Source organism: Vicugna pacos, chromosome 22, assembly GCF_048564905.1.
Source record: "Vicugna pacos chromosome 22, VicPac4, whole genome shotgun sequence".
Taxonomy (NCBI): domain Eukaryota; kingdom Metazoa; phylum Chordata; class Mammalia; order Artiodactyla; family Camelidae; genus Vicugna; species Vicugna pacos.
In genome coordinates, this window is record NC_133008.1 from 8,872,513 (window position 1) to 8,899,196 (window position 26,684).

General features: G+C 46.1%; 1 protein-coding gene and 1 pseudogene across 1 annotated transcript in view; both read right to left on the reverse strand.

Moving 5' to 3' along the window:
- Positions 1–15: 15 nt before the first annotated feature.
- On the reverse strand, positions 16–174 carry LOC116285023 (mitochondrial import receptor subunit TOM7 homolog pseudogene; annotated as a pseudogene).
- A 10,779-nt stretch (positions 175–10,953) lies between these two features.
- FAF2 (Fas associated factor family member 2) overlaps positions 10,954–26,684 on the reverse strand; it is a 45,022-nt gene continuing 29,291 nt past the window's right edge. Inside the window, exons 3-11 of the mRNA XM_006198954.4 lie at positions 26,235–26,369; positions 24,639–24,715; positions 21,872–22,010; positions 20,164–20,249; positions 19,984–20,075; positions 18,297–18,474; positions 17,200–17,371; positions 16,488–16,631; positions 10,954–11,783 (exon numbers count right to left, since the gene is read on the reverse strand). Of these exons, the coding sequence (XP_006199016.1) occupies positions 11,601–11,783; positions 16,488–16,631; positions 17,200–17,371; positions 18,297–18,474; positions 19,984–20,075; positions 20,164–20,249; positions 21,872–22,010; positions 24,639–24,715; positions 26,235–26,369 (1,206 nt within the window). The 3' untranslated portion in view covers positions 10,954–11,600. The remainder of the gene's footprint in view (positions 11,784–16,487; positions 16,632–17,199; positions 17,372–18,296; positions 18,475–19,983; positions 20,076–20,163; positions 20,250–21,871; positions 22,011–24,638; positions 24,716–26,234; positions 26,370–26,684) is intronic.

Sequence of the window (26,684 nt, forward strand, 5' to 3'; positions counted from 1 at the left end):
ACCAGGCCTCGGTCTTCAAAGCAAGTTCACAATGGTTGGCTCAGCCATTCCAGCTGCACCCCTCTTTAATCCCAGGTACATCATGAGAGGAATGAAGCCCCAGTGAGTGGCAAATTGGTGGCTCTTGAAGAGCTGTGGCAGCCCCTGCTTGGCCGCTTTGCCCCGCTTCACCATGGCGACAGCCCAGCATTTTCTTATAAAACGAAACATACACTGAGTATATGATCCAACAAGTGCGCTCCTGGGCATTTATCCCAGAAAAATGAAAACGTGTCCGCCCAAAAACATATACACAAACGTTCATAGCCACTTTTCTTCTTAAAATAGCCCCAAATTGGGGACAACCCAAATTGTCCGTCAGTGAGTAAATGGATAGACTGTGGTCCATCCAGATCATGGATTACCACTTAGCAGTAAAAAAGAATGAACTACTGATACGTTTGACAGCTTGGAGGACCTCAAGGGAATTATGCTGAGTGAAAAAAGCCAATCACAAAGGTGACGTGTAATTCCACTTTTATAACGCCGTTGAAATGACAGCATTAGAGAGATGAGGAACAGATCAGTGGTTGCCAGGGGTTACAGACGGGGAATACGGTGGTGGGGTGGGGGGTGGCTACCAAGCGGTGGCAGGAGGAAGATCTTTGTGGAGATGAAAGAGTTCCGTACCTTGATTGTGGTGTGGTTACATGAATTAACAAAGGTGATGAAGTTGACAGAACTACACACACACACACAAATGGGTGCGTGGAAAACCGGTGAAGTCTGTGGATGGTGTCGATGTCAGTTTTCTGGGCTTATACAAGACGTTATCGTTGAGGGAAACTCAGGGTACATGAGACGTTTTGTAATGTTTTTATAACTTCCTACAAATCTATATTTATTTCAAAATAGAAAGTGAAAAAGGGAACTTGGGTAAAAATTCGACATTATGAATCAGAGTAAAATCCTCTCATCTTTGGGCTGCTGTTCTGTTCCTACGTGTCAGAGGTGGGCGTAGGAGGTCATTCTGGTTTCCTCCTTTCTATCAAAAGATCTGTCTGCCACCAACTGCAACAGTGCCTGGCCTATTGTGGCCATTTTTTGGAGTGAATAAATTGGCAGTGAAGCCTATCTTTATTTTAATAACAGTTGGTATAATTGGCAACATATTTCCAAGGGGCACACACTGCAAGTTGTCCTTGCAAGGAGGAGGGTGGGCTCAAGGACTGGATGCTCTCCCACCACTTTTGGCCTCAGTGTCCTTTGAGCTCAACCTGTATGCTGGTGGGTAGAACGTTCAGAGTCCTTCTCTGGGCGCAGAGGGTATGACAGCCTAGACATTCTATGAAGGCGGCTGAGTTGCCACTGGATCCTCAAGGCCTGGTGGGGTGCTTGGCTTGTCACTCAAAAAACTGGCTGAGTGCTTCTGCCCAAAGCCAGGCACTGTTCTAGGCACTGGGGAAACTCCAGTGAGTGAAATAAAGTTCCTGCCTCCAGGAAGCTGGCATTCCAGAAGGAGAAACAGACAACATCCAAGTAAGCAATTGTTTCAAATTATAACAAGGGCCTTGAGGGAGAATTCAGGGGCACGTGTGCCCTGACATAGGGGTGGCCTTTCGGAGGAAGCAACATTGAGATTAGTGAGACCTGAGTGATGGGAAGGAGCTAGTCAGGCCAAGAGCAGCCCAGAGGGAGGGAACAGACTGCGCAAAGGCCCGGGGGCAAGAATGAGTCTGGGCAGGAGCCCAGGGTGAAGCTGGAGAGGAAGGCAGGGGCCAGTTCCCATAGTGTTTCGTTTACTGAACACCCTGAGTTGAGGTATTTATTATCTTCAGGTTCCATTTGGAGGAACTGAGGCTCAGAGAGGTGTGGATCCAGGCCCAGGTGCAAAGTGGGAGAATCCGGGCAGCCTCGTAGTCTCCACCTCTACCTGCCCCACGTCAGAGACTCTACTTCTGAAAGGCCTAGCGGAGGCCTCCCTTCACACTGTTCCTCCCCCTCTTCCAGGCGGTGGCGGGCCCTTCCCCGCCACTGCCACCTACCTCTTCCCAGGAGCAACAGGTGGTGGAAACCTCTGTCCCTTGGAGGGGTCCTCTGGGGGCTGACAGACACAGAAGGAGTTTTGCTGACTTTTCGTTTTCTCTTATTTGAATGGGGAGACTGACTTCAGCCCCAAATATAAACTTCCTTTGTTATTTCAGAGAAAAATGGACGGTGTCAGAGGAAGGGGTTTCCAGGCTGCTCTTCCTGGGCCTCCCCATCCAGAGGCAGTGGAAGAAGCAGCACCCCATCTAGCCTCCCGTCAGCTCCCGCCCCTGCCGCCTCCCTTCCAGCCACCCCCAGGTTCCCAGGGTTTTTCCAATGTGCCCTGTTTTCACCCCTGCATGGTGCGGGCCGTCCTCTCTGCTTGGAAGACTGCTCACATCTCATGAGCCCCCACATGCTGCCACGTTCTCTCCCATGGGATCCTTCTGTTTTCTTGACTGTAAAGCTGTTCCTACCGTCCTCACGGTTCCCTTTGAGGAGACTGAGAATTGGCGCTCAGGGAGGGGAGCGGCTCCCTTGGCCCATGAACCACACTAAGTTGCTTCAGATGCTCTAAATTCTCTCCTCCTGGTGGGCGTGCTCCCTTCCCGAAGCCCAGCTTGAGCGGTCCCTCCTCAAGAGAGCTTCCTCAGACCCCTCCCTCAAGCCAGAGCAGGTCGCACTCGGCCCTGGGGTCCCACCGCACCCCACGCCGCTGTCTCACCTGACGTGAATCCTGCTGGTTGCCGCATCTCTCCTCACCAGACCAAGGGCCATCACAGTCCCCGCATTCCCAGACCCTATCAGGAGCCAGGCCACAGTAAGCATCCCTGAATGTTTTCTGAATGGATGAGGGCAAGGCTGGGAGGAAAAACGTGTGGGAAGCTGACCCTGGTCCCCAGGTCCAGGTGACCTTCCACAGACCCTGCCCTCTCTTTGCAGGGTCCCAGCAGAGTGACATGAACTGTTCTCTCTCCCATTACCAGTGATTTTTGTATGGTGATGCCTCTGCGTCCCCACTCCAGGGCCCCTGCAGTTTTGACGTGCTGGGAACCCCCTGCCCCGCTGGCCTTCACAGTCACTGTGACCGCAGATGCTCTGACAGAGATGGGCAGGCTGGGAGCGCCCCCCGACCACAGAGGCTCCTGGCACGGGGCCCCGCTCAGCCAGAAATGAGCTACATCTGGTCTGCAGGAATAGATCTATTTGAGCAAATAAACAAACATTTCAGGTAATTTTAACCAAAGTACACCCACAGAAAAAAAAAAAAAAGAAGCTGGAAGCAAATATGCCCAAATCAGAATGTTAATAATCTTGGGTGGTGGGAATGTGAGTCACAGTTATTGTCTTTACACTTTTCTGCAACTTTTTAAAAGAAAATGCTCTGCCTCGTTGTGTGGGGTGCAACCGGGCACAGAAACCTTAGTCCACTCGCCTTGCCAGGCATGCTCCCCAGGCGGGAGTCCTGGCATGGGAAGTGTGCCCTCTGCCCCCGCCAAAGCCCTTCCCACACGGCCCTCCGCCCTCCCTTGCTGAAACCTGGACCTTGGCCCTTCCGAGGTCTGGCTTTCCATTCTGGGACCTACCCCTCAGCCTTTCAAAACATCAGTTTTCTTCCTTAAATTAGCTAGAGTGGGTTCCCTGTTTGTTGCTTGCCAATGAAAGGCCTCTTTGGAGACAGACACCAGAAGGTAAGAGCCGTGAGAACATCCAGGCACGTGGCTGTGTGGGTCTAAATTGCTATGCCAGGCCGTGATGATTTACATCCACTCTCCCTGCCAGTATCTGGGTTGTAAAGAAGCTGGAGTTAAACAAAAGTCTTATAAATGTGATTCTAGAAGACTAGCATCATGTGGTTTTCTAGACACTTACTTCCTGGCAATCAGAGGAGTTTGAAAAAATGACAGTCTATCCTTTAAACCGTTTCTCTTGAACATGAGTTGTCTTGGTCTAGCTTTAGGCGGGAGAATGCCTGCTGTGTCTAGGGGACAATCATGAGATCTGTTTGGCGACTTAAGGTGACCATGTGGAGGGACGGAGGAAAATGAAGTTATGAAGTTCCACAAGGCCCCAGATTTCTAGATTGGGGGGATGGGAGCCTCTGAACGCTCCCATGAGGCCTCTGTTTTCAAAAAGAAATTGGCAGCTGTGAGCAGGTAGACTGGAGGCTCTCTGTGCTGACTCCCACCGTGTATTCTGGTCTCTCACCATCTGACTCTCACCTGGGCCCTCCGTTTGCTGAAAAAGGCTTCTAAGTCTTCCTATACTCTGTCCTGCTTTCTAAAATAGCTATTGCAGAAGCATGAATTTTTTTTTAATCTCTCTTTTTTTTTAATGGAGGTACTGGGGATTGAACCTAGGACCTGGTGCATGCTAAGTGTGCACTCTACCACTGAGCTGTCCCCACTCCCCTGAAAGTGCTATTTCAAATCTTCCTCAGTCTTCTCAGACCTCTGGCCCCATCACTTCCCCTCAACCTGACAGAGAGAACAGACATCATCACATGGGGACACCCTCAACTTCTGCCTTCAAACGCACTGACTTCTGCTTTCATCCTTTCTCCTAAGGCCACCCTGCCACCACCCCAGGGACATCTTTCTCTCTTATCCCTTCTCTGTGCACCTTCAGCCTCTTTCTCTAAACTCTCATTACTTTTAAGAGTCTCATGCTCTACCGGCTGAGCTAGCTGGGCGCCTCTAAACTCTCATTGCTTTTAGCATTTAAACATAATGCAGCCTCTCCTTACCTTAAAACAAATAACCCTCCCTCTGTCCTGGCTCCTCTCTGACTTACCCTATTTCCCCCTAACCCTGTCACCAGCATTTTCTGAGAGCTGCCTATATTCAATCTTTCCACTTCATCTCCCATGCGTTACTTCTGCCTCTGACAGCGTACTTCTCCACTGAAACAGCACCTGCCAAGGTCACCAGTGACTTTGCTCCTAAGTTCAGTTGTTGGGGGCATCGCTCTCAATTTCTCACTCTCCTTGACCCTCCATATGTAATCAGCCTCCAAGTCTTGGTCATTATGTCCCCTAAATAGTGCTCAGTCCGTCATTAGCTTCTCTCCACCCCCACGTCACCCCCGACCTGAGCCTCCATCGTGTGGCTTCTTAGTTGTGCCTGCCGTCTTGCCCCTCCCACCATCTCTCCACAGTGGGAGAATCAGCTTTCTCAAACCCCCATCTCAGGTGCTTCCCTGGTTTAAACCCCTCAGTGGCCCTCAGGATAAAGTGTGAAGTCTTTGCCCTCATTCACATATTCTGACTCCCAACCTGTGGGAACGGAAACAAAAAGACATTCTGCGTCAAGTACCAGCTGGGGAGCTCCTACGTTCCGAAATGTCTTGTAAGAGGCCATTGAAGATGGTAAACAGGAGGTCACGGGTGACCGTAAGACACAGTCAGCGGGGACGAAACGTAAAATTAATAAAGGAGGTTAAGAAAGAATTGGAGGCTGGTTGTGCAAACTATCTTGGCAGAGAAGGAGACAGGGTGGTGACTTGTGGGTAAAGCAAGATTAAGGTTTTGTAAGGGAGGAGATGCCAAACATTTTTTGGTAGAAGATAGAGATCCAAACAATTGAAAAGGGCATGTTGGGAGAGGCCTGGTGATGATGACACAGATGGGAAACTGAGCACACACTGCTGGTAGGAGTATAAATAACTTTTCTGGACTACAATTTGGAGATAAAAACATTTTAAAAAGTAAAAATTTCCATTCCCTTTTGACTCAGTAACATCACAACTAGATTTTTTTTTTCCTGAGAAAATTAACATGGACATGCACATTTAGCTACAGGGATGTTTATCAATCTATTATCTAGAAAAGCAAAAAAAAAATTAATAATCTAAATGTTACAAGAGCCTTTTGATCAATTTATGATACATCCAGTCAGTGAAATGCTGCACAGCCATTAAAAAAGATACAGAAGAATGTGTGAAACTGCACAGTATTTATAATATTATCCCATTTCTGTACAAAAATATTTTTATATGCAGTGAAGTCTGGGAAGGTATACGTCATAATACTGACAATGGACATCTCTAGACAGCGTGGTAGAGTAATTTTCTTTTTTTTGAACTTCCTAAAATTTCCCATCATGAAAAGAAGTTACAAAAGCATACACACATACACAGTGGGTCCATTTATACGAAGTTTAAGAGCAGGCAGAACTATGTGAAAGCAGTCAGAGCGGTGGGCCGTCTCCGAGAGGCTGCTGAAGGGGGAGACGTGCAGGGCAGGTTTCTGCGGTGATGAGACGTTCTGCCTTTTGGTTTTGGTTTACACTTAGGTAACACTTTATGAAGTTGTGGATTTAAGTCACATGTCTTTAAAAAAAGAATACACCCACAAGACAGAAGGGAAAGAGGAAGCAGGTGACATCACAGAACAGTTTGGAGGTGAAAAAGGCCGATGAGGAAGTTGTGTGACCAGACCTGTTTTCTCAGGAAGTAAGCCGTTGCGATGGGCTTCGGGTGAGGAGGCTGCAGGTGGCCTTGGCCTTGGGGAAGGGGGACAGAGGGGAGCAGCGTCTAAGCGGGAGACACGCGGGGGGCTTCTTAGAGCTGGATCCCAGGGGCGGGCCTCGACCCCCAGGGCCCTCGGCTCACTGTGACCTCGGGCTTGGGTCCTGCGGCTGAAGGAGCGAGAGACAAACCGGACGGCTGGTTCACTCTGGGACTCGTGACAGTCAGTACTGGCTTGCAGTGAGGCCAAGGCGATTCCAGGAGGATGAGAGGGAAGGGACAGGCAGGTTCTGAGGGCAGAATAGGGAGAGTGGAGTTGTAGCAGTAACGGCTGTGCTGAGAGGGACTGGCTCTGAAGCCCCGAGGGCGAAGCAGCCCTGGGGGGCGGCGGCCTCGCTCGGCGCCCGCCCGGCACTGCTGGGATGGGGGGAGGAAGCGAGCACTCAGTGTCTATCCGACGCCAGGCACTTCACAGATAGCGGCAGCTCGCTAAAACGGATTTCGCGAGGATGCACTGCCATGAGGTTTATATATGAGGAAACTTGCCCTGAATCAGTCAGCAAGCAGCAGTTTCAAACCCAGATTGACTCCAGGCCACCATACTCAGCTGCCACACAAAGCAGATCGGGAGCAGGAGGACTGGAATTTTAGGGAACCCACATACGTGGACAGGAGTCATTGAGGCTGCCGCTGCAATGTATCAGTTGCCGACATCTGGAGAATGGCCAGCAGCAACCAGAACAGGATAAAGTAGCCCAAGCAGATGGCGTGTGCTCCAGGAACTCGTCCTGGAGGACAGTGTGTCAAAGTGGCAGAAGAGGCCTGAGGAAGGGACTCTGGGAGCTGGGGGCTCGTGGCTCCATCAGGGTAAAAGCACACACGGAGTTCCAGCTGCAGCGACAGAAGCATGTCAAGAAAAGTGTCGGGCACTATTTGCCCAAAAGCAAAGCCTCACCTTACCTCCTCCCCTTTTTCTCCCCTCCCTTGATCCACGCAGTGGGCAAACTATAAACTGTTTGGAAATCAGCAGTAAGACCTTTCACCCAACATTAACTGCACGACACACTGCAGCTGCAATTCATCGAATCTTTACAGTTGGCCCTGTTTCACAGATAAACTGAAGCCTAGAGTTGAGGTCGGTTGGCCACAGCCACAGCCAGCATTTGAGACCAGCTGTATCTGGCATCAGTTTGCATCTTCCTTGACTGTTGATCGACGGCAAAGTTTTCATATGTAACCTTCACCATCAGTTGTGGAGTGTTCATTTTTAGTGCATTCTGATCTAAGGTGAATAAACTCATCTTGCAGACTTACTAGACCGAGAAGACATTGTAGTTTACACTTATGCTGTGCATTTTTAAAAAATACCCCTTTGGGTAAGGGACAGGGAAGACTCTGAAGGTGACAAGAATCCGTAACTCACAGAAAAAAAAATAAGTTCTTTGTCCAGGATGGATAGTGGGAAAGAGAAAGGCAAAGAACTGAGGCTTCAATTTCCTCTCAGAAATGACAATATAAGCCAAAATGCCCTAGGAGGGAGTCCCAGTAGTCCAGAATCTGTTAGGTCCAAAGTGCCTCTTCCCTAGCCTCTCACTGGCAAGGACATAGGTCTGTTCTAGCAGGAGAAATGACATTCCTTAAGAAACTGACAGTTACTACTGCAAGGAAATGCACCTTCAAAATCCACTTCCTTAGAGAACGGGGGACAGACACTTGACGACATCAGTGCAGTCACGAGCTTTATATACATTTATTTGACTTTATCTACAAACCTATCCTGAGGTACATGGTGCTAACTTCATTAATAATTGGGAAGACTAAAGCTTAGGGGAGCTAAAGAACTTGTCTGAGGTCACGGTGGAGCCCCAGCTTGAACCCAGATCTGCCAGCTCTCTGCAGCACCCCCCACTGCTGGAGCCGCCATTTTTAACAGGAACACATCACAGAACATCTATTTTAACTCCTTGTTTCTTTTTCATTCTCCTTTGCTGCTCGGCAATGCAAAACCCTGTTCCCTCCTCCCGTGTGTTCCAACCTTGCCTTCACACAGAGAGAAATATCTACCACCTCTCTCCTAGACAGAAAGACCCACAACTTAGGAAACTTTTGTTATAAAACATTTAATGTTAACCTACAATACAATGTAAACCTTTATGAAAAAAATTTAAAGTACACTAGGTTTTTTCAGCAAATTATCACGTAACTATTCAGGTGCAGTACAAGCTGGGGCACTGCACCTTTTGTGGATGGATTTCCTGTTGCTGCATCCTCACGAGTCCTTTAAAAAAAAAAAAAACAACAGTTGTAAGTGGAGCTCCTTGTTCAAGCACCAGATAATACTCCCCTGGTCTTGCACTCTGGGGGTCATGACTCTCCCACAGTCATTTTCTGTAACTTGCCTTGGCCTTGGCACCATTAGCAATTTTCATAATGACTGCTCAGTTGAAGATTCTAGGTTCTTTTAGCTTTTTTTTTTTTAATGAGATAAATATTCTCCACTGGTCATCTCTTATACAAACATCATAGTGGAAGCAAGCAAGGAGAAAAGTATTTGCTGCAGGAAATTCTGCAGAAGTGGAAAAAAAAGGCCAGAAGGGCCCCAACTGATGCTGCAGAAATTCAACTGACTCCAATTAGGTGTCTTTGCTTTGTCATTTCGTGCGGAATCTCAGCCGAATCTACTTCGGTCTTGGGAGTGCAGAACAAACTGGAAACAAGTATTTTTGTTTAGTTGATGACTTGCCATTTGGAAACAGCTGAAATAACCCAGAGGTGATTTGGAAACAAAATGCTTGCAGATCACCGGCTTCTCAATGTTTTCTCATTTCAAGTCCCATCGAGTTCCCAGAGGTCCACAGATTGTACTGGCATTGACAAAATGTGCATCTTTCACAGAGGAAAGGAGATGGCACCCAGGCAGCAGCTTTGTCAAGGACACAGGATCCGAGTCTGAGTAAAGCAGGGCTGGGTCAACATGGACCAGAAACGGGGTGTGGGCTTCAGGTGGAGCCTCTTGAAACTTAAAGTAAATGGGTAAGCCATCCCAAGAGTTGCACCAGCACAAACAGACTTTCTCTTAATACTCTGGCATCTAACCTCTTTCACTGGACAAGTTATCAAAAGGCGAGAGGCATAAAGTGCACATCATAAAATAAAATGCAGACTGAGTTATTAAGGAAAAAATTTACAACTTCCCAAAGAGGTGTGGGCAAGATACTTGGTACAGCCAGCCTGGCGAGGGTCCTCAGTACCCTCCTGCGCACTGCAGAGAAACCACTATGAATTCCAGACGGGGAGACGAAGTGGAAGCACTCCTCTTTGCATGGTTGTCAGCAGGAAGCAGACTTCACGTAAGGTGGAGAACAGGTTTATCCTGGTCATCACTGCAGGTACATTTCATGACAGCAGTGAGATGGTGATTTCCCACTCGTGTGGCCTTGGAACAGCAGGAAAGTGGAAGAACAGGCAGCCAGGAGCAGAATTAGATTTTCCTGGAGACGGTGCTGTAGACTCCTGTGCCAAGGCCATCGGGAAGCCCTCAGGTTTCCCTGGGGCCACCCCTGAGGCCCCACGCCCTGCTCCTTGGGGTCCACCCCAACCACTCAGGGCTACGGGGAGCAGCAGCCACACCACTACCTTAAAGAATGGTCCGTAGGTTTTAGCTAAGCAAGAGGAAGCCTCTGGAGGCTGCAAATCTAACAAGCTATGCTTCATCTTGGTAGGAACCCTGGGCCTCACAGCCCGCTAGCGACCTGCAGCAACTTCAGGGCCCGCAGTGCCGGGTCTGCGCCAGCTGCAGAGCACTCTGGAACACTCGTCAGCTCACGCGGGCACCTGTTCATATGTGGCCTGACCCGTGCACCCACGAACTCAACCACAGACAAAGCATCCAGGGGTTAAAAACCCTGTTACTTCAACACAGCAACAGAGGGAGAGGACAAAACTGCCTCCAGCAGGTGGCTACATCAGAAACTGAAATGTGCCTTCCAACGGCTGACGCAGGCCGCGTTCTGGCTCGGCGCCCTTCAAGGGCTCTGGTTCTTTCTGTCCTCAAACCACCACCACCACCACCACCACCACACTCCCAACGAGACAGGAGGGGCGCTCTGCCGTGGTGCCGCTGGTCCCACCGCGGGCCCTGCCCGTCCTCTGGAAAGGCACCAAGCCTGGTGGCTCAGGGCCAGGCGGGACAGCGTGCACACAGCAGAGGAGGAACGAAGGGCTGCTGTCCTTTGGTTCAGATCCCACAATGACCACCTGGCCGACTCCAAGGAGACGCCTGGCTTGTGTGCACAGGTGCGTCCACACGGAGTTCACGGCACATACACGGGTGCATATCCATACACGGCCTTTGTAGGGTTCCAAACCCAGACTTCCTCCCACTGCTCCACGTGGGGTGCACAGAAGGCAAGAAGGACAGCAAGAATTGGACCAAAAAGAACCACCTCTCTGGGAACACGAGAGGGACAATGGCAGAAATAAGCACAAACCAGCCAGGGGCACCTTTATTACACTCTCGTGGGCTACGGGGCCCAGGGCATGAGCTCATGGATTTATGAATTGGCTCTTTATCAAACAATGTTAAGGAAAAAAATACACCTATGTCAGCCTCATTCCTTTGGTCATTACAAAGCAACTGAAAAAATTTAAAAGTTATTCGTAAGTTGTGGGAAGTTCAAGGAACATCTCTGCTCTGTGCCTTCTCTTCCCTCTTCTCCAGAGGGGGAGAAGCGAGTCCCCAGGAGATGCTGCAGTGGCTGGCTGAAGGAGGTTTTTTCACTTTTATTTTCCATAAAAGCAAGAATGAAGAACTGGTAGGAATGCTCCCTTCCCCAGTGGGGACGACGGCTGGGTCGGAGGTGAGGCCTCCTTTTGCTGGAGATGCGCGGTGCAGACGCTGAAGGGAAGGGAGAGCTCGCCAGCGGGAACATTCACTGCTAACCTTGCGCGTGCACACAGGTGGTGACTCCTGCAGGCAGCATGGTTTCTGATCCTTCCTTAGGATGCAGCAGTCTTTTAAAAAAAATATTGTATTATAATAATAATAATATGAATTTCTCTCTTATTTTTTGTTTTTTTCCATTTCTTTTAGGGACTGGGGTGGAAGAGGAAAGGAAGAAAAAGTGTCATTCGTCTGTTAGGTCCTGAACAAAGAGAACTTCTGTGTGGCTGAGTCCGGCCTCCTGCAGCGTCGGCGGGTTGGGCCACTCCTCTGAAGGGATGCAGGGCAGGACCCTCCGGGGAAAATTGGCTTCAATCTGAAACTTTTCAGGGCTTTCTTTCAAGGAGAATAAGAAGTCGTGGATCACCTGCAGAGGTTGCACAGAAAAAGAAGGGCAGTGAGAAAAAATAGACAGACACACACACATACATACAACCACAAAATCGAATAACCCCCAGCTCCCCCCAGGACGACTCAGAGATATGAAGTAATCACATTACACTGAAATTCCACTTCAGAGTCAATCCATCTCACAGAGCAAACACGTAGGGTAGCTCTTTTAAGAGATTTACTACACAGTCCAATGTGAGTCCTGCTCTGAACTGACCCATGTTTCTTCTCTGAAAACTTGTCTGATATAAAGCTAAACATTATTTACTTAGAAACAATCAAGAGTTACAGGAAAGACGGAAGAACAGGACACAGAACCTGTCTCTCTGAACCAGCTGAAAACGAGCTACCAGCTGAACGTCCCGTCACCCCATACACTTGCGTACATCTTACAAGCAGGACGCCCCCCTTCACAATACAACCCTCGAAACCAGGAAAGCTGATTCGTTGTTGCTGTACTATAGTAACATACATTGCATTTTCATTCGGGATCCATTCAGGCTTTGGCAGGTGTCTTTTATTTATGGCGAGAGGACTCAGTTTGGGATTGTGTTACGTTTAGTAACTGTCACATCTCCAAAGTCTGCTCCTTCAGCCTGGAACAAAACCTCAGGGCTTCTGGGGCTTTCATGACCTTGACATAACCTAGAGACTACTGGTCAGCTGTTTACTTGTAGACCGTCTCTCAAGCAATCCGTTTATCTGACGGTTGGTCACTCATGATTAGATTCCAGCTGTGCATCTCTGCCAGGAGTATCACAGAAGTGACGCTCCCTTCCACTCAGCGCGCCCTGCTCGGGAGAGCGCGGTTTCAGTCGGCTCCATCACCTCTGACGCTTTGACCACTTGATTAAGGTGGTGCCTGTCAGGCCTCTGCACCCGAAGTTACTCTTTTTCTCCTTCGTAATTACTGAGTATCTTATAGGGAGGTACTTTCAAACTATGGAGACATTCCGCTCCTCAGACTTTCAATTTATTTATTTGTATTAACATACATTTCCTGTGTTAGTCAATAGGTTACAATGTTGAAATTGTTTTATTTATTTAACTTTATTTTATTGAGTTATATAGTCAGTTTACAATGTTGTGTCAATTTCCGGTGCAGAGCAGTTTTTCAGTTATACATGAACATACATAGATTCACTGTCACATTCTCAAATTGTTTTAGATGGAGCCTGAGGAGACCACTCCAGCTGGCTTCTGTGTCTTTTTGACACGTCTCCATTGTTCTTTGAATAATTCCTTGCTTTGTTCCAGGCTAATCTTGTATTTTCCCTGTCCCAGCCCTGGATTTCCTTAAGGAACTCTGAGTCTTTGTAATGGACAATGGCATTTAAAAGCCACGATCTAGATGCTAGGTGTGTTCCCTGCTACTGGGTGTCGATGCTCCCAAGCACTCTCTGCGGAGAAAGCCAAAGGATACGAGCATACACACACACACACAAACACACACACACACACACACACAACCTGTGACTGTGCTTCCCTCTACATCCCGAAAGCCACGAACTGATTCCCCTCTCCTCGTGTACACCCTCCTCACCCAGTTCTGGCTTTAGCAACCCCCCCTCCCCGGGCCACTTGGGCTCTGGCTTCTCTGCACTGGGCTGCCCCTACATGTGGACGCCCTCCACGTGGACCTCTGCTCTGTGAGAACGCCCCCTTCAGCTTGGTCTGGCTCTGACAACATATGGGTAAATTCCTAACGTGAAGCAAGGCGACAGCAGGAAAGCTCACACTGCTAAGACGTGGCATGTGCGATGCCCGTGTAACAGGCCACGCGTGAACAGGCACCCTGCATGTGCTCTATGGTCCTCGTCATCTCAGATTCTACTTCTTTTGTTTGTATTTTACGTTTTTGTTTTTCATTTTTAAAATTGAAGTTTAGTCGACTTACAATGCTGCGTTAGTTTCCGGTGTACAGCAGTGACTCAGTTATACAGATGTGTATTTTCACTGTGGGCTATTACAAGGTATCGAATATGGTTCCCTGTGCTCTACAGTAGGGCCTTCTTATCTGTTTTATACACAATAGTCAGTATCTGCCAATTCTGAACTCCCACTTTATCCCTCCTGCCTACTCCATAACCATAAATTTATTTCCTACATCTGTGAGTCTGTTTCTGTTTTGTAAAGAAGTTCATTTGTGTTATTTTTTTAGATTCCACACATAGGTGATATCACATGGTATTTTTCTTTCTTTCAAATTCTATTCTTAACAGAGACTCTAACAGATGTGCTATGGAGGGTGTTGCTAACCTCTTTCAGGTCCGTTCCAAAGATCAGAAACACATCTTCAAGTTGCCCTTGCTTTTTTGAGGCAATTTATTTATATGTTCTTCTTGTTCCACCTCTCGTAAGTTTATTCCCCTCTGCAGGAAGCAGTTTTTCCTGCCTTGGTCTTAAATTTACCTTTTTAGAACTTTTAAGGGGCTATAAAAGCCACAGATCCATTTGAGTAAATTCTTCTTCCTCTTACCTAATCCATTCATGATTTTATAAACTTATACTTTGATCCGTCAATCTCATTTTCAGTTCCTTACTCTGTCTCATTGCTTGACAACACTCAACACTGGCACAACACTGGAATTTTATTGTTTCTCACTGGCGATGTGCTAATACCACCAGGGAACAGGTGAAATCACCTTTAGGGGTCCCTTTTGGTTCACAATGGATAGAAAAATGATCTCTGGGCTGAGTGTAATTTGGATTCTCTCTTATAAGCATTCATTTAAGAGAAAGTCAGCTGCCACTTTTCTGCCCACTTATGGGAGCTGTAAGTTTTTCTGTAGTTGGTCCTTTTTATCCTAGCATTTAACCACTCCCAGGAGCTAAGCACCAGGTACAAGCTGAGCTCTTCACTGAACACTCACTCATTCAGAGTATTTATGAAAGGCAGAGCTCACAGGAAGATCACACAAGGTCAGAAAGAGCACTACGTCTACAACTCTTCGTTCAGGTACATGTTATTCACTCTACGAGCATTAAGTGGAAGGCAGCGCCGCCCCTGCACTCCTCACGCACACCCTCCCATCTCTGAGCCCTGTCCCCATTTACCAGGTATTCCTCTCCGCCTGAAGCTGTTGTTGATTTTAAAATAACTTTTGAGTGTGAACCTGTTTAAAAGCCTACAAGGATTAAATAGTTAACAAAACAAATGGGTTGGTTCCCCTTTGGCGCCACAAGTCTATTCTGTTCCACAATTCTAATAGATTTTCCTCCAAAACTCTCAAGAGAGTAAATTCTGGTTAGGGTTTTCAGATACCTAGTAAGAGTTTGGAGAGTAAACGCATCATAAAAGCTCAGGTGCACTTATAAAGAAACTGCTAGTGAACACAGCTGCAAACTAAAATCCGTACACAAACCAGTAGTCAGGAAACACACTGAGGAAGGAAACGAACACTTAGGGGCCATCTACCACCTACGACGTGGAAGGTCCTGTGTGAGGCTCACTTATGTTACTCCAACTGAAAGTTCCAGAGTTAGAGACGTGGGCACCCTCCCCCGTATAAATCAGTGTATAAACAAGGGACATGCAAAATGAGGACACTACCGCTTCCCTCTCACCAGGACGCCTCACAACTTTTTGCTGAGTTAGCTCTCTGAACCGCCCTGCATTCCTTACTGGCCAGCAAGCTCTAGGAATCCCAGCTGCCTGCAGACCCCCAGCGCGCCCAGCACACTGCCCGACGTACCTTCAGTTTGACATTACCAGATGGCAGATTACGTTTCCATTGTACACACGGGAACCCGAGGCCCTACAGAAGGTCACGTAGCTCGCCCAGTCCTCTCCAGTTACACAGGGAGAAGTAATGAATGTGCCTCCCCTGACTGCAGTACACCCACACTCCTATTAAGCAGTTTATTCTGGATTACGTCAAATGATCAGGGAAATGCCAGAATCTATTATAGCTGTAAATTTGGAAAGGTGACATACCGACTCTCAATATAAATAGAAACTTCCTTTTGATAATAAACACCAAAAACATTTGAGTGCTAGTTACTAAGTGCCAGGTACAATGTTGAGCACTTTACGTACGAACTTAATCCTAACCATCCTATTAGACTGCCGATTATACCCATGTTACAGACTGAATTTAGAGGTTAAAGCGACCAAGGAAACATATCTATTCACACCAGAACAATGAGAATGTGATCCTCATTCTGTAAGACTCCGAGAGCCTCTGCTTCTAACTACATCCCTAAGGAATGGCAAACACTATTTACCTACGGAACTGGGTGGGGCTGCTCACGGGCTAAATGAGCCGAGTGACAACTGCACGCAGCCTGCCCGAGCCCTCACATCCAGCTGCGTAACGTATAATGCCAGAGCCTCCAGGGCAGTGCAGACAGAGCTCTCGCTACACAGTGAGGGATCTGAAGACAATGCAGGCCGAGCAGCATGGAAGAGCCTCCCACCTCAAACATACAAGCAAGTATCGTTTCCTCCTAGCAGAGCTCGGACATGGTGAAATAAAACCTTAGTACCTGCTCTGAGTTGGCAGCTAGGTCTGAAGGAGACTGCAACGATTCAGTGCGCTCTTCTCTCTCTCTGCCCCACCCCCTTCGCCCTCGTTCATCAGAGCAGCAGATACACCAACAAGACTCTTACAAGTCCTTAAAAGCTTCCAAATCTACAGTCCAGACTGTATATACGTCACACAACTCAAGTAGTCCTTACTGTTAGAGACTGTGAAAAATGGAATCGTCTTTCTACTCGAGAATCATTGGGTAATTTGAAAATGATTTTGACACTTTCAGGGTCATCAGGGGAAGGCTCCGGGGGCAGGCATTCCAACTTCCTTTCCTTCTCCTCTTGTAGGTTCTGCAGAGACACAAAGCAGAGTGAGGCTACAGCTCCTATTAGGGAGCAAGGAAACCAGAAATTCAACAATATGCAGGTTTACTGGGCAGTCAGATGAAAAATTAATGACCAGCATCAGAAGAAAAACTTCTTGGCGAGAATCAGAAACACCCTAATTCAAACTCTATGTATTTGATCACATGCTATTGCATCACATGTATTATTTACTGACTATGTTAAGATACTTAACTGTTTGACAAAAGGGAACGACCAAAAGACACAAGCTTTAATCAAGCGGCAACACACAATGAAACAAGATAATGAATCAAGTGTCAGATGAGCTAACGCTGTACTAAGAATGAACGCTGAACACTACTGCTGTGAATCAGCATTCTCGACCGCTTTACTTTTCATGGAACAGAGCGGTTTTGCCTGACTTTCACTCACTCTTGTATTTGGTTTAAAAAAAAAAAACTTAAAAAAAAATTTTTAAAAGACTTCGGCATTGGAGACTGTAAGTCACTCACTACCCCATCATCTAGCTTCCCCTTTCCCACGCCAGAAGAGACCACTTCGGGCGGCTCCCTACCCGCCGCCGCCTCTCCTCTGCCAGCTTCTGCTGCTGCACCTCCTCCTCCTTCCGCCGCTTGCGCTCGCGCTCCTCCCGCCGCTTGCGCTCCTTCTCCTGGTCAGCCCTGAGAGAGGCCAGGTAGGCCTCGTCCTGCTGCTGTCTCAGCACCTGGGTCTGGTTTCGTTCTTCCCTGCGGACAGAGCAACAGCGCAGAGGGAAAAGATATATCTCGCAGAGCTCTGTGTTTTCTTAGATCGAAACCTTTTTTTGGGGGGAGGGCGGGGGCGGTGTCAAAAGGTTGACAGTCCTGGCAGATGACTATTTCACATTCCCATAAAGGGTTCCAAAGCAGAGCGCTGAATATCTGAATGAGCCATCTCTTCTCTGAGTTTAATTTGGCAGAAAAAGAAAAGGCCAAGTTTTCTCCACACAGTATTATTCCTATAAAATGATCAATGACCAAGATTTCACAGGTAAATGTCTTTTTGGGTTACCGCATTTTTATGTATGCTTTCGTAAAACCAAAAAACCACATACACACATTTTAGAAGATTTAAAAAATACAGAAATATTCAGAGTTCTACTAACCAAAGAGAAAAAACACTGTAATGTTTTGGAGTATTTCCTCCTTCCGCTCCAAAAAATTGTGTACGTACATAGGAATGTGTGTCTGTGCTTATAAAATTAAAGGAAAATATCCCAGAATGTTAAAAGTGGTGGTAGGATTATGAGTGTTTTAAAATTTCTTTGTGCTTTTCTGTTTCCTGAGTTTTCTACATTAATGAATGTACAATACTTACGCAATGAGGGGAGAATTATAACCACTCCTCAGTTTTTACATTTAAGTTCTTTATATCATGTTGAGCTGCTTTAAATGACATATCTATTCCTGAGCATAGAGTCTTGGCTTTATTTTGAATAGGACTCTATGTTTTAAGAACAGATGATCTGATGGACAGTTATTTAGGTAAAAGTATGTAAAAAATCTTAACACAAAATGAACAAGGCTTTTAAAGTTGCCTAACACAGAGAAGAAATCAGGATTTGTGAAACTCTAAGTAAGGCACCCAAGTCTGCAGCTGGCCTCTCAGTTCCAGAGAGGAACTCCCCTGTACCTTTCCAGGCGTTCTGACACCAGGTAAGTCTGGTTTGCATCCATGATAAATGTCAGCTGGTTAATGAGGTCATCAGGCTGAATAAGGCCTTCCAGCCGTCCCACCACAGTCATCCTCCGATCCTTCAGCATAATCATGGCCAGGAATGGATAGGTGTTCTCTCGTAAAGCCTGGGAGACTAACAGAAGACCCAACAGATCGAGGGCAGGACTTAGGGATGAAACAGATCAACTCTCAGACTTTCACAACAAGCTAGAACTGCTTTAGTCTCGGCTGGGAAAGAAGGGCGGTGTCATTTATTCCCTGCCTTTTTTCCTCCTAGTTTCTTAAATCTTTTTGTTGTTGCTATTTATTTGTGTGCCTATTCCTAGGTAATCTGATTAGAACAGGATAGGCTTTTCTGGTGGGGCGCGGCTGTCATGCTGTTGCTGCAGAGTTCAAGGACAGTGCCGGTAGGAAAAGGATCTCTAAAGGGTCTGGCTGCTGCTCGGCGCCACTTCCCCACGTCAGGGTCAAGCGTACGGTCTCAGCCCTGTGCTGCTGGAGGTAATCTCCACCACTGTTCTCCTCTGGTTTTTTCCTTCTCTTACCTAATTCTTACCCTCTCTCCTATGTCCCACCAGCCCCACCCTGCCAAAAAGGGCTAGTTTTTCTGTTCCAAAAGAATTTAGAAAGTTGGTCTCCCAAATAACCAAGATTTTACCATAAAGAGTTTTGCCTATGTTTTTTCTTATGGCTTGAAAGGAGAGATTTTAAGCTTCTATTAAAAACACCCTTGAGGGTGGGGAGGTACATCTCAGTGGTAAAGTATGTGCTTGGCGTGCACAAGGTCCTGGGTTCAATCCCCAGTGCCTCCATTAGGGGGAAAATAAAAAATAAAAAAATAATAATAAATTAAATTAAAACAAATATATGTTAAAAAAAGGAAAAAAATCCTTAGTCTCCTTCTATCCATCACCCCTTACCACCAAAAGCCACATCAGAATAGCAAAACATACACCACAGGAACTTAGGAGGTATTTTAAAACCAACTAGGAGGAAAGACTCAGAGGCCAGGCTGCAGGGAAGACACCTGCTCACCTGCTGCATCTCTGGTTCTCAGGATCCATCCAGCACAGGGCCTGCTGTGCTAGCAGATCCTCAAAAGCTGCTGAATAGAAGTAGCAGCAGAGTAGCTACATGTTCCTTCACTGGATGCCTTTATATCTTAGATACTGACTTCTAAAAATACTGGCCTCCAGCTAAGAGTTACAGTCCACACAGATCTGAGCTTTCTGAATCCCTATCAGTACTCAAGGTACTCAAACAACTAACTCATTGTGCAAGAAGCTCTGTTAAAACTGCTGGTGACAAGAATGGAGTCTTCAGTAGGAAGCCCATTAAGATCAAAGGTAAGCTGCTGGCCAGGACTGGGTGTTTTAAAATAAGACAGGCTCTGGCAAAGGTTAACTGCAATGAATGGGCCAGTCTGACAGACCTGAGCTTGCTCCAGACTTGCCGACTGCGTGACCCTGAGCCATTGGCCTGAATGCCCTGAGCCCACTCCCTAAACCATGAAGTGGAGGGAACACACACCCCACCCCTCAGGACTGCAGAACAGTCAGCCATGAACACAAGGAGCACGTCTTTCCAGATTATTCCAAAGATACCCCAACCATCTCAGTGAGACAAAAGCAGCACAACTTACCCCTGTATCCCTCAGGTTTGTTTGTGGAGCACGCCCAGAAGAGCATCCTAGTGTTTATTAGTGAAACAACTTCAGGTGCACAGAGTGTGTTGCTGTGGAGAGGGGTGAGAAGAACTTGCTTACTGTAAACTGTCAGCAAGTAAGACCAGAAAAGAGAAGAGGAAAGGTCAGTCCACGCACCGACAGAACTCGTCAGAGTCCTGGTGATCGTCTCCGTGAAGGTAGACCAGAAGGAAGCGCAGCTCCCGTTTGGCATCGTTGAGTGCCTGTGAGAAAAAAAGACACCAATTATTATGATGACTGTGCTTTGAGCTTTTAATTAGGCTAAGTGTCCTAATGGATACACTGTGTATTTAGGAACAAAAGAAGAAATGAGGAAAAAATGTGAGCAAGGAAGCCAGAAAATTCCTGGGCTTCTACCTTCACACCCCTGGCATTTCTCTCCCTACAGAAAGTCCATGCTAACAAGCTTCAATGAAAAGGTTTCAGTGTTGTTAGGATTTAAATTGCATCAGGCACATGAGAGTAGACAGGCTGATGAAGAAAGTTCCCCCTCCCTCAAATCACAGAAAAGCCAGCTGTTCCCACAGTCTAAAGAAAGTTTTAAGAACAAGTGAACCTGACCTGAAAAAGGAGACAAGAATTTTGCCTCTTTACAGCTACAACATCCTTGTAAATAACACACTGAGAAGATGAGCCTGATTGCAGGCCACGCACCAGGCGGAGCTGGAGGGACTAAGGGGCCCAGAGGCCTCCTAAAGAGCATGGGGTTTAAACAACCTTCAGAGACAAGGCTAGTGTCCAAGATTCCTGCGTATGCATCTGCATTTGCAGAATATCAAGCACATAATTCAATTAAGATTTCCTGAATGACCAATGGGGGTCCACTCTCAGGATCACAGCAAAGAGGTATATGAGAGGTGCCCATCTCTGTCCGTATCTCTAGCATTGAGCACGATGTGTGGCATACAGTAGGTGCTTAATGCTTGTTGAGTGGGGTGAGAGCAGCCAGTGAGAAAAAGCAGATGTGGGAGAATCACAGCAGGAAGCAAGAGTAGAGCACTCTTCTCTTTCCCCAGATTCAGGAATCCTGGAGGCTGCAAAACGGAAGCCCCCTTAGGCCTCTGCCCACAGTGTTACTTCTGCATTTTTCTCCAGTAAACTAGAGATATGCCTAACACCCATAGAATTCTTAATTTTTACCCCCTGAGAGTTAGTAACAGTCAAAGGTCTGTGTGGCTTGGGTTGAATGAGATGTGCTGTCTCAAGTCTATGGTCGATGCCCTTATTCAGTTCTGTGAGGGAGCCAGGAAGACTTACGGTTTGTCTATAAGGGGTTTTTAGTCTGGTATAGGAGATAAGACATGAACACAAACAACTATAAAATAAGGAAGAATGTGAAACTGATACTAGTTAAAAAAAAAACACCACTGTGAGAGTACAAAAGGAAAGATGACTACTTCAGAGTGTAAGGCAGGCAGGGCAGGGGACAACAGTCAGGAAAGGGTGTAAGAGGGGAGTGGCACGAGCTGGTGAAGGATGGGCAAGATGCCAATTAGTGAAAGCGTGAGGACGGCACTCCAGAGAGAGGGACAGTAAAAAGCAAAAGCAAAGGCACAGAGGTGGCAAAGTACAGAGTATGTTAAGCAAATGGTTTGGCTGGAACCTGAGGTATGGGGAACAAGTTATGCAGGAAAGACCTCAAAAGGAGGCTGGGATCGGATCAAGGAGGGCCCAGTTAAAGGGCTTGGTATTTTTCTGTGTAAGCAGTGAAGAGCTATTTTAGATTTCTGAATAAAAGAGTGACATGATCAGTGCTGGGCTATGCTTTCCTTTGAGGATAGAATCATATCAATAAATTGGCATCTATATGGTTTGTGGCACTGACCTGGCTGTACGTTCCCTGGTAGAAGACAGGGTGTGCCCTCCCATATTTCTCTTCAAAAGAGTGCATAAATGAAACAATGTCCCCAACGGGGTCAGTGACCCGGCTGCGAGGGTCAGGCCGTATAAAACGAAGAGCAAACCTGGGGAGGAAGGAATAAATATCACATGAATCGGCTTACTGTAGTGCACACGGAGTGGGCCAGTCTGTAAAGATTCCCACACAGAGCCGCAGGCACGGCCGCAGAGGGAGTTCAGTGAACGGCCTGTGAGTGGGCCATCAACCCTGAGAGTACAATCTGGCTCAAAAGGCACAAAACAGTAAGGGTTGTACCACTGCCTAAGAAGAATGCAAATGACTAGGATTATACATTCCAACACTGGCCTAAATAAATCCCGAGTGCTTTTTGCAGAAAAATTTAGGGCTATAAGAATTGGGAAAGGAAAAACACAGTATCCAAAAGAGACCACAGGTCAGGCCGTGCTCCCAGACTCTGTAATGGCGCTGCCTGATCGAGCAGCCACCAGCCACGTGCGGCTATCGAAACTGACATGGAAATTAAGTGCAAAATTCAGTTCTCAGCCATAGCAGCCACATTTCAAGCGCTCGACAGCCACATGTGGTTAGTGGCTTCCACCTTAGACAGTGCAAATACAGAGTATTTCCATCATCACAGAAAGCTCTGTTGGACAGCGCTGCTCTGGGACAGAGCTCTGTCTCTTTCTTGGTGTTCTATTTGCATTTCCCTTTCCTTTTTGTTCTCCTGGAATTTTGATTTTTCTAAAACGCTGTTCAAATTATGGACAAGAACTTCAGTTCCAAACCTGCAGTCATGATTTACTTACTCTTCAACGGGGCAAGTAAATCTGCTCAGTGAATCAGTTAACAGCTTCCACGGAGGGAGTTATGAACCTGAGCCAGACAACACTGGCAGAGTTGGAGACCTGACAGCTCTTGGAAGGTTAAAGGTGGTACCACACACCTGTTTCTGAACAGCCCATCACTTTTGTATACCGCCATTTGTTTATCCTTTGGGTTTCCATAAAAGGCAATAAGCAGAGGCCTGATAAGTCAATGTGCTACATAACACTAAACAAGTTGCTTGGATGATACAGTTGCATTAAAATTAGTAACACATGCCATGCATATTTTTTCGAAGGAAAGCAAACAATATTTATATACTTCAGGAATTTTTCAGCAAAGAAAAGCTGACTACACTATTATACCTCCCTTACCAAATCTTGAGCCAATTCCTTATTCTCTTAACAAATTCCCCATATGTACACAATTTCATTTGGAATCTGCCCTGAGCAATCAAATCAAATTCACTGACACAAACATTCCAGAGCAAACTAAAAACATAAGAAGCTGTGTGGGGGGGAAGTGGTTAAATCCTTCAGAAGACTGATGTTTTGATAACTCCCTAAAATCAAGTATTTTAGGATTATCTTATTACTCTTTTAAGTTTTCAAATTTTGGTCCATTCAAGAACGGATAAAGGTTTTAACTTTTCCGTTTCTCATTACAATATATCCCCATGGCCAACACAATTTATGATAATCAGCTTAAAAAAAAAATAGAGGTGTCAACTGACTCTTCATGGGGTGGGTACAGCTCAGTGGTAGAGCATATGCTTAGCATGTACAAGGTCCCAGGTTCAATACACAGTACTTCCATTAAAAAACAAAAACAAAAATTAAAAAAAAAACCCTGAGTCTTCATTATGATTTTAAAGGTTCTGATATGTCCATTCTTAAATAAAACAGGATGGGAAAAGTACTAATCGTTAATTGGTGAACAACAAGACCTTTGCTAAAGCAAGGAAGCTATTATGGCAGCAGCTCCATAAGACACCAAGCGGCCAAGGTGGAAGATACTGTCTGATCCTCACACTTCAGCAACTGCCGGGTCCCTACCTTCAGCCTCTGCTCCCGAGAGCAAGGCAAAGATCAGCCCATATTCAGAGGGAGGTACAGGCTGCCCTGTATGCAAGGCCCAGATGACATATTCTAGCTCCATCTGTTGGCCTGGATGCTCATAAATATTTTAGTTCTCCACAAAGCCTTGGTGTAGGTTTATCTACTACTCAGCTCCAGGCCAGACACCCCAATCCTGATGTGCCAGCAACTTGGGCCCCGTGACAGTTTCTAGCCTTTCTGTAGCTTCCTGTACTAAGCTGAGTGGTACATGAAGGAAGTGAGAAGAAACTTGAAGGTGTGAAGCAAAGGGGTATGCATGTGGAAGGGGTCCAGTGCCAGCAACCCATGGGTTGCTAGGACAGCGGGAAATGTATTGAAGGTGTGTCTAGAACGGTGAAACTTATACGAGGAATCCAGAAAAAAGTAGGTGAACTCAGAGGAAGAGAACTTGCTGGGATTATGAACTACAGGACGGTTCAGGGTAAAGTTACAAGAGTGTGAAGCTAGTAGATAACAGTGGTTGGAAAGGAACGGGTGCGAAGATTAACTAGGAAATGTCAGGGAACAAACATGGTGGGATGGGGAGGATGTCACACATGTAGGCAGTCATTTGTGAAAATGACAGGCAAGACTAGCTTTAAAACAATTCCATTTCACAACATCTGCTGTTACGCTTGAAAAACAAAGTATTTTCACATTATATGAACACTTCAGAAAAAGTACTCAATCTGATGACAAACTGGCAAGTCAAAACTGAGAGAAATTAAATCTCATTCCAGTCTATGTTTTAGCTCCGAAGTTTACCCTCTTGCTAGTAACAACTACTAACACACAAATACAAAGGTACGTACCTAAATATATCAAGTATTGTGTAATAGGTAAACCGGAATGGAAGCATTATCAAGTAATAACCCCATCCAAGCAGCCCCTGAAATTCCAAAAACAAAGTTAGAGCTCATTCTCTCAATCCTTAATACCTTGTAAAACTGCTAGTTAAGATTTTCACTCTTTTCCGTCCTTTCACAAGAGTCTCCCTCTGCAATATGTGATTCTCTCTTTCTGGGCACCTTACCCTTCTTAAAAACCAACTACCTTTGACCTCATTTCATCTAACACTATTATATTTTCCTTTTATCACATAATTTTTGTATTAAATTTGCTTCAACACTTTTTTTCTGCTACTTATATTGTCAAATTCAACTGCAAGTTTTCCTCCCCAAATCATAAATTTTCATTCTTTCCCTTTTAGAGTTAACAGACTAAAATACAATATTTAAAAATAACAAGAAAGATAACCACTATTACTACCCTGGGCATTTGTATATAAACGACATAATTATATTAACCATAACTATAAACCTCCATACAGCTGCTAATCTTAGTGATGATGTTAATTATTATTTTAACAACACTGATTTTTGCTGCTCTTATTATTAAGTAGCATAGATAAACGGCTCTAAAGTTTACAAAGCATTTCTTATACGTCATATTGTGTTAACCTGAGACCCTCTCTGTGCCCATGGCCTGAGAGCTCGGAGGCTCCACAGTGGACATCAGGGTCCCAAACAGTGAAGCCCAAAACAAAGTGAGGAAACACTGGGCACACAAAGGAGGACCCCTTGGGTCATGTGATTGTTTAAGGAATCTCTGCTCTTCTGCTTCAGAATACCCCAAAGCAACCACTTAGAAACTCCATTTTTAAAACACTGCCAAATATTCCACAAAGAGGTATGATGATGGATGATGGAGTAAATTCCAGCTGCTGCAAGGGTAAAGGAAGCGCTTTCTTGGAATTCTAAATCCAAGTGTAAGAGGTGCATGTAACCCCAAGAATAAGAAAAAGAAACTCCAAAAAGCTCTTTGGAGCTCATTATCAGTACACACACCTGGCTGACCTAATTTCACTGCAAATAATCTGAAGGGGAAAGAATGCCTCTGTTCATCTCTAGCTCTCCAACAGCAAAATACCAAGTGCACTGGGGCACTCTTAAATGCCTGCGAATTTAACTGAACCACCTCCTTGCTACTGGCCCTTCAAGACTAATTTCAAAGATATGGCCAAGGCCCCCACAGTCCTTCCCTAGACGTAGCATAAACTTAAGCAAAAGGAAGCAACAAAGAATTCAGTAACATTCTAGAAGCTGAAGCTCTATTAAACATGTAGCAAACATTTTTAGACATGTAAATAAAGCACTATTACTCAAAACAAGGCAAATGAAACTCTTCAAATAACTGGCATAGAAATGGGAAAAAAAGGACAGTTACTCTATCGTTCATTAAGGAATCAAGGAAAAATGATAAATCCAATAAATCTGCCAAGGAGCTAGTCTAGCTAACAGGTTTACATTCTGAGTATTTCCTTCGGTCCAATCATACAGAGAACACCATAACCAGGTAAATGAACTTATAAAATAAAAACGGGAGGTTCCAGTGATGAAACAACTTGCCCTTGGTTGTGGTCTGGAGACAACGTAGCTGTAGATCCTGTGGTCAGCTGTATTAACCTGCAGGGGTCGGGATGGCGGTGGGTTGAAAACACTTGGTACACCCTCTTGCTCATTCAATCTGTCCTGTACAGCAGCCTGGGAAGAAAAAAAAAAAGTAGCAAGAGCTTCAGTGATGCTCTCATCAGACTAGAAGAGACGAGGCAACCATTGCTCAGTGTTTCAAAACAGGCCACCAGGAAGTATATGCTCATGGACCTTTAACTTATGGTGGGAGGCGGGCAAGCTGTGGTGATGGCTTCAGAATTCACCCACAGTAGAGTAGTCCAAGCAACTTGCCTGGACACTCCATTTATAAGCAAGCACACTGCTTTTATTCAAGTGGTATGTGTTACTTAGAGTGGCTGGGATACAAGGTGCTTCACTGTAACAGCCTACGGAAAAATGTCTGCA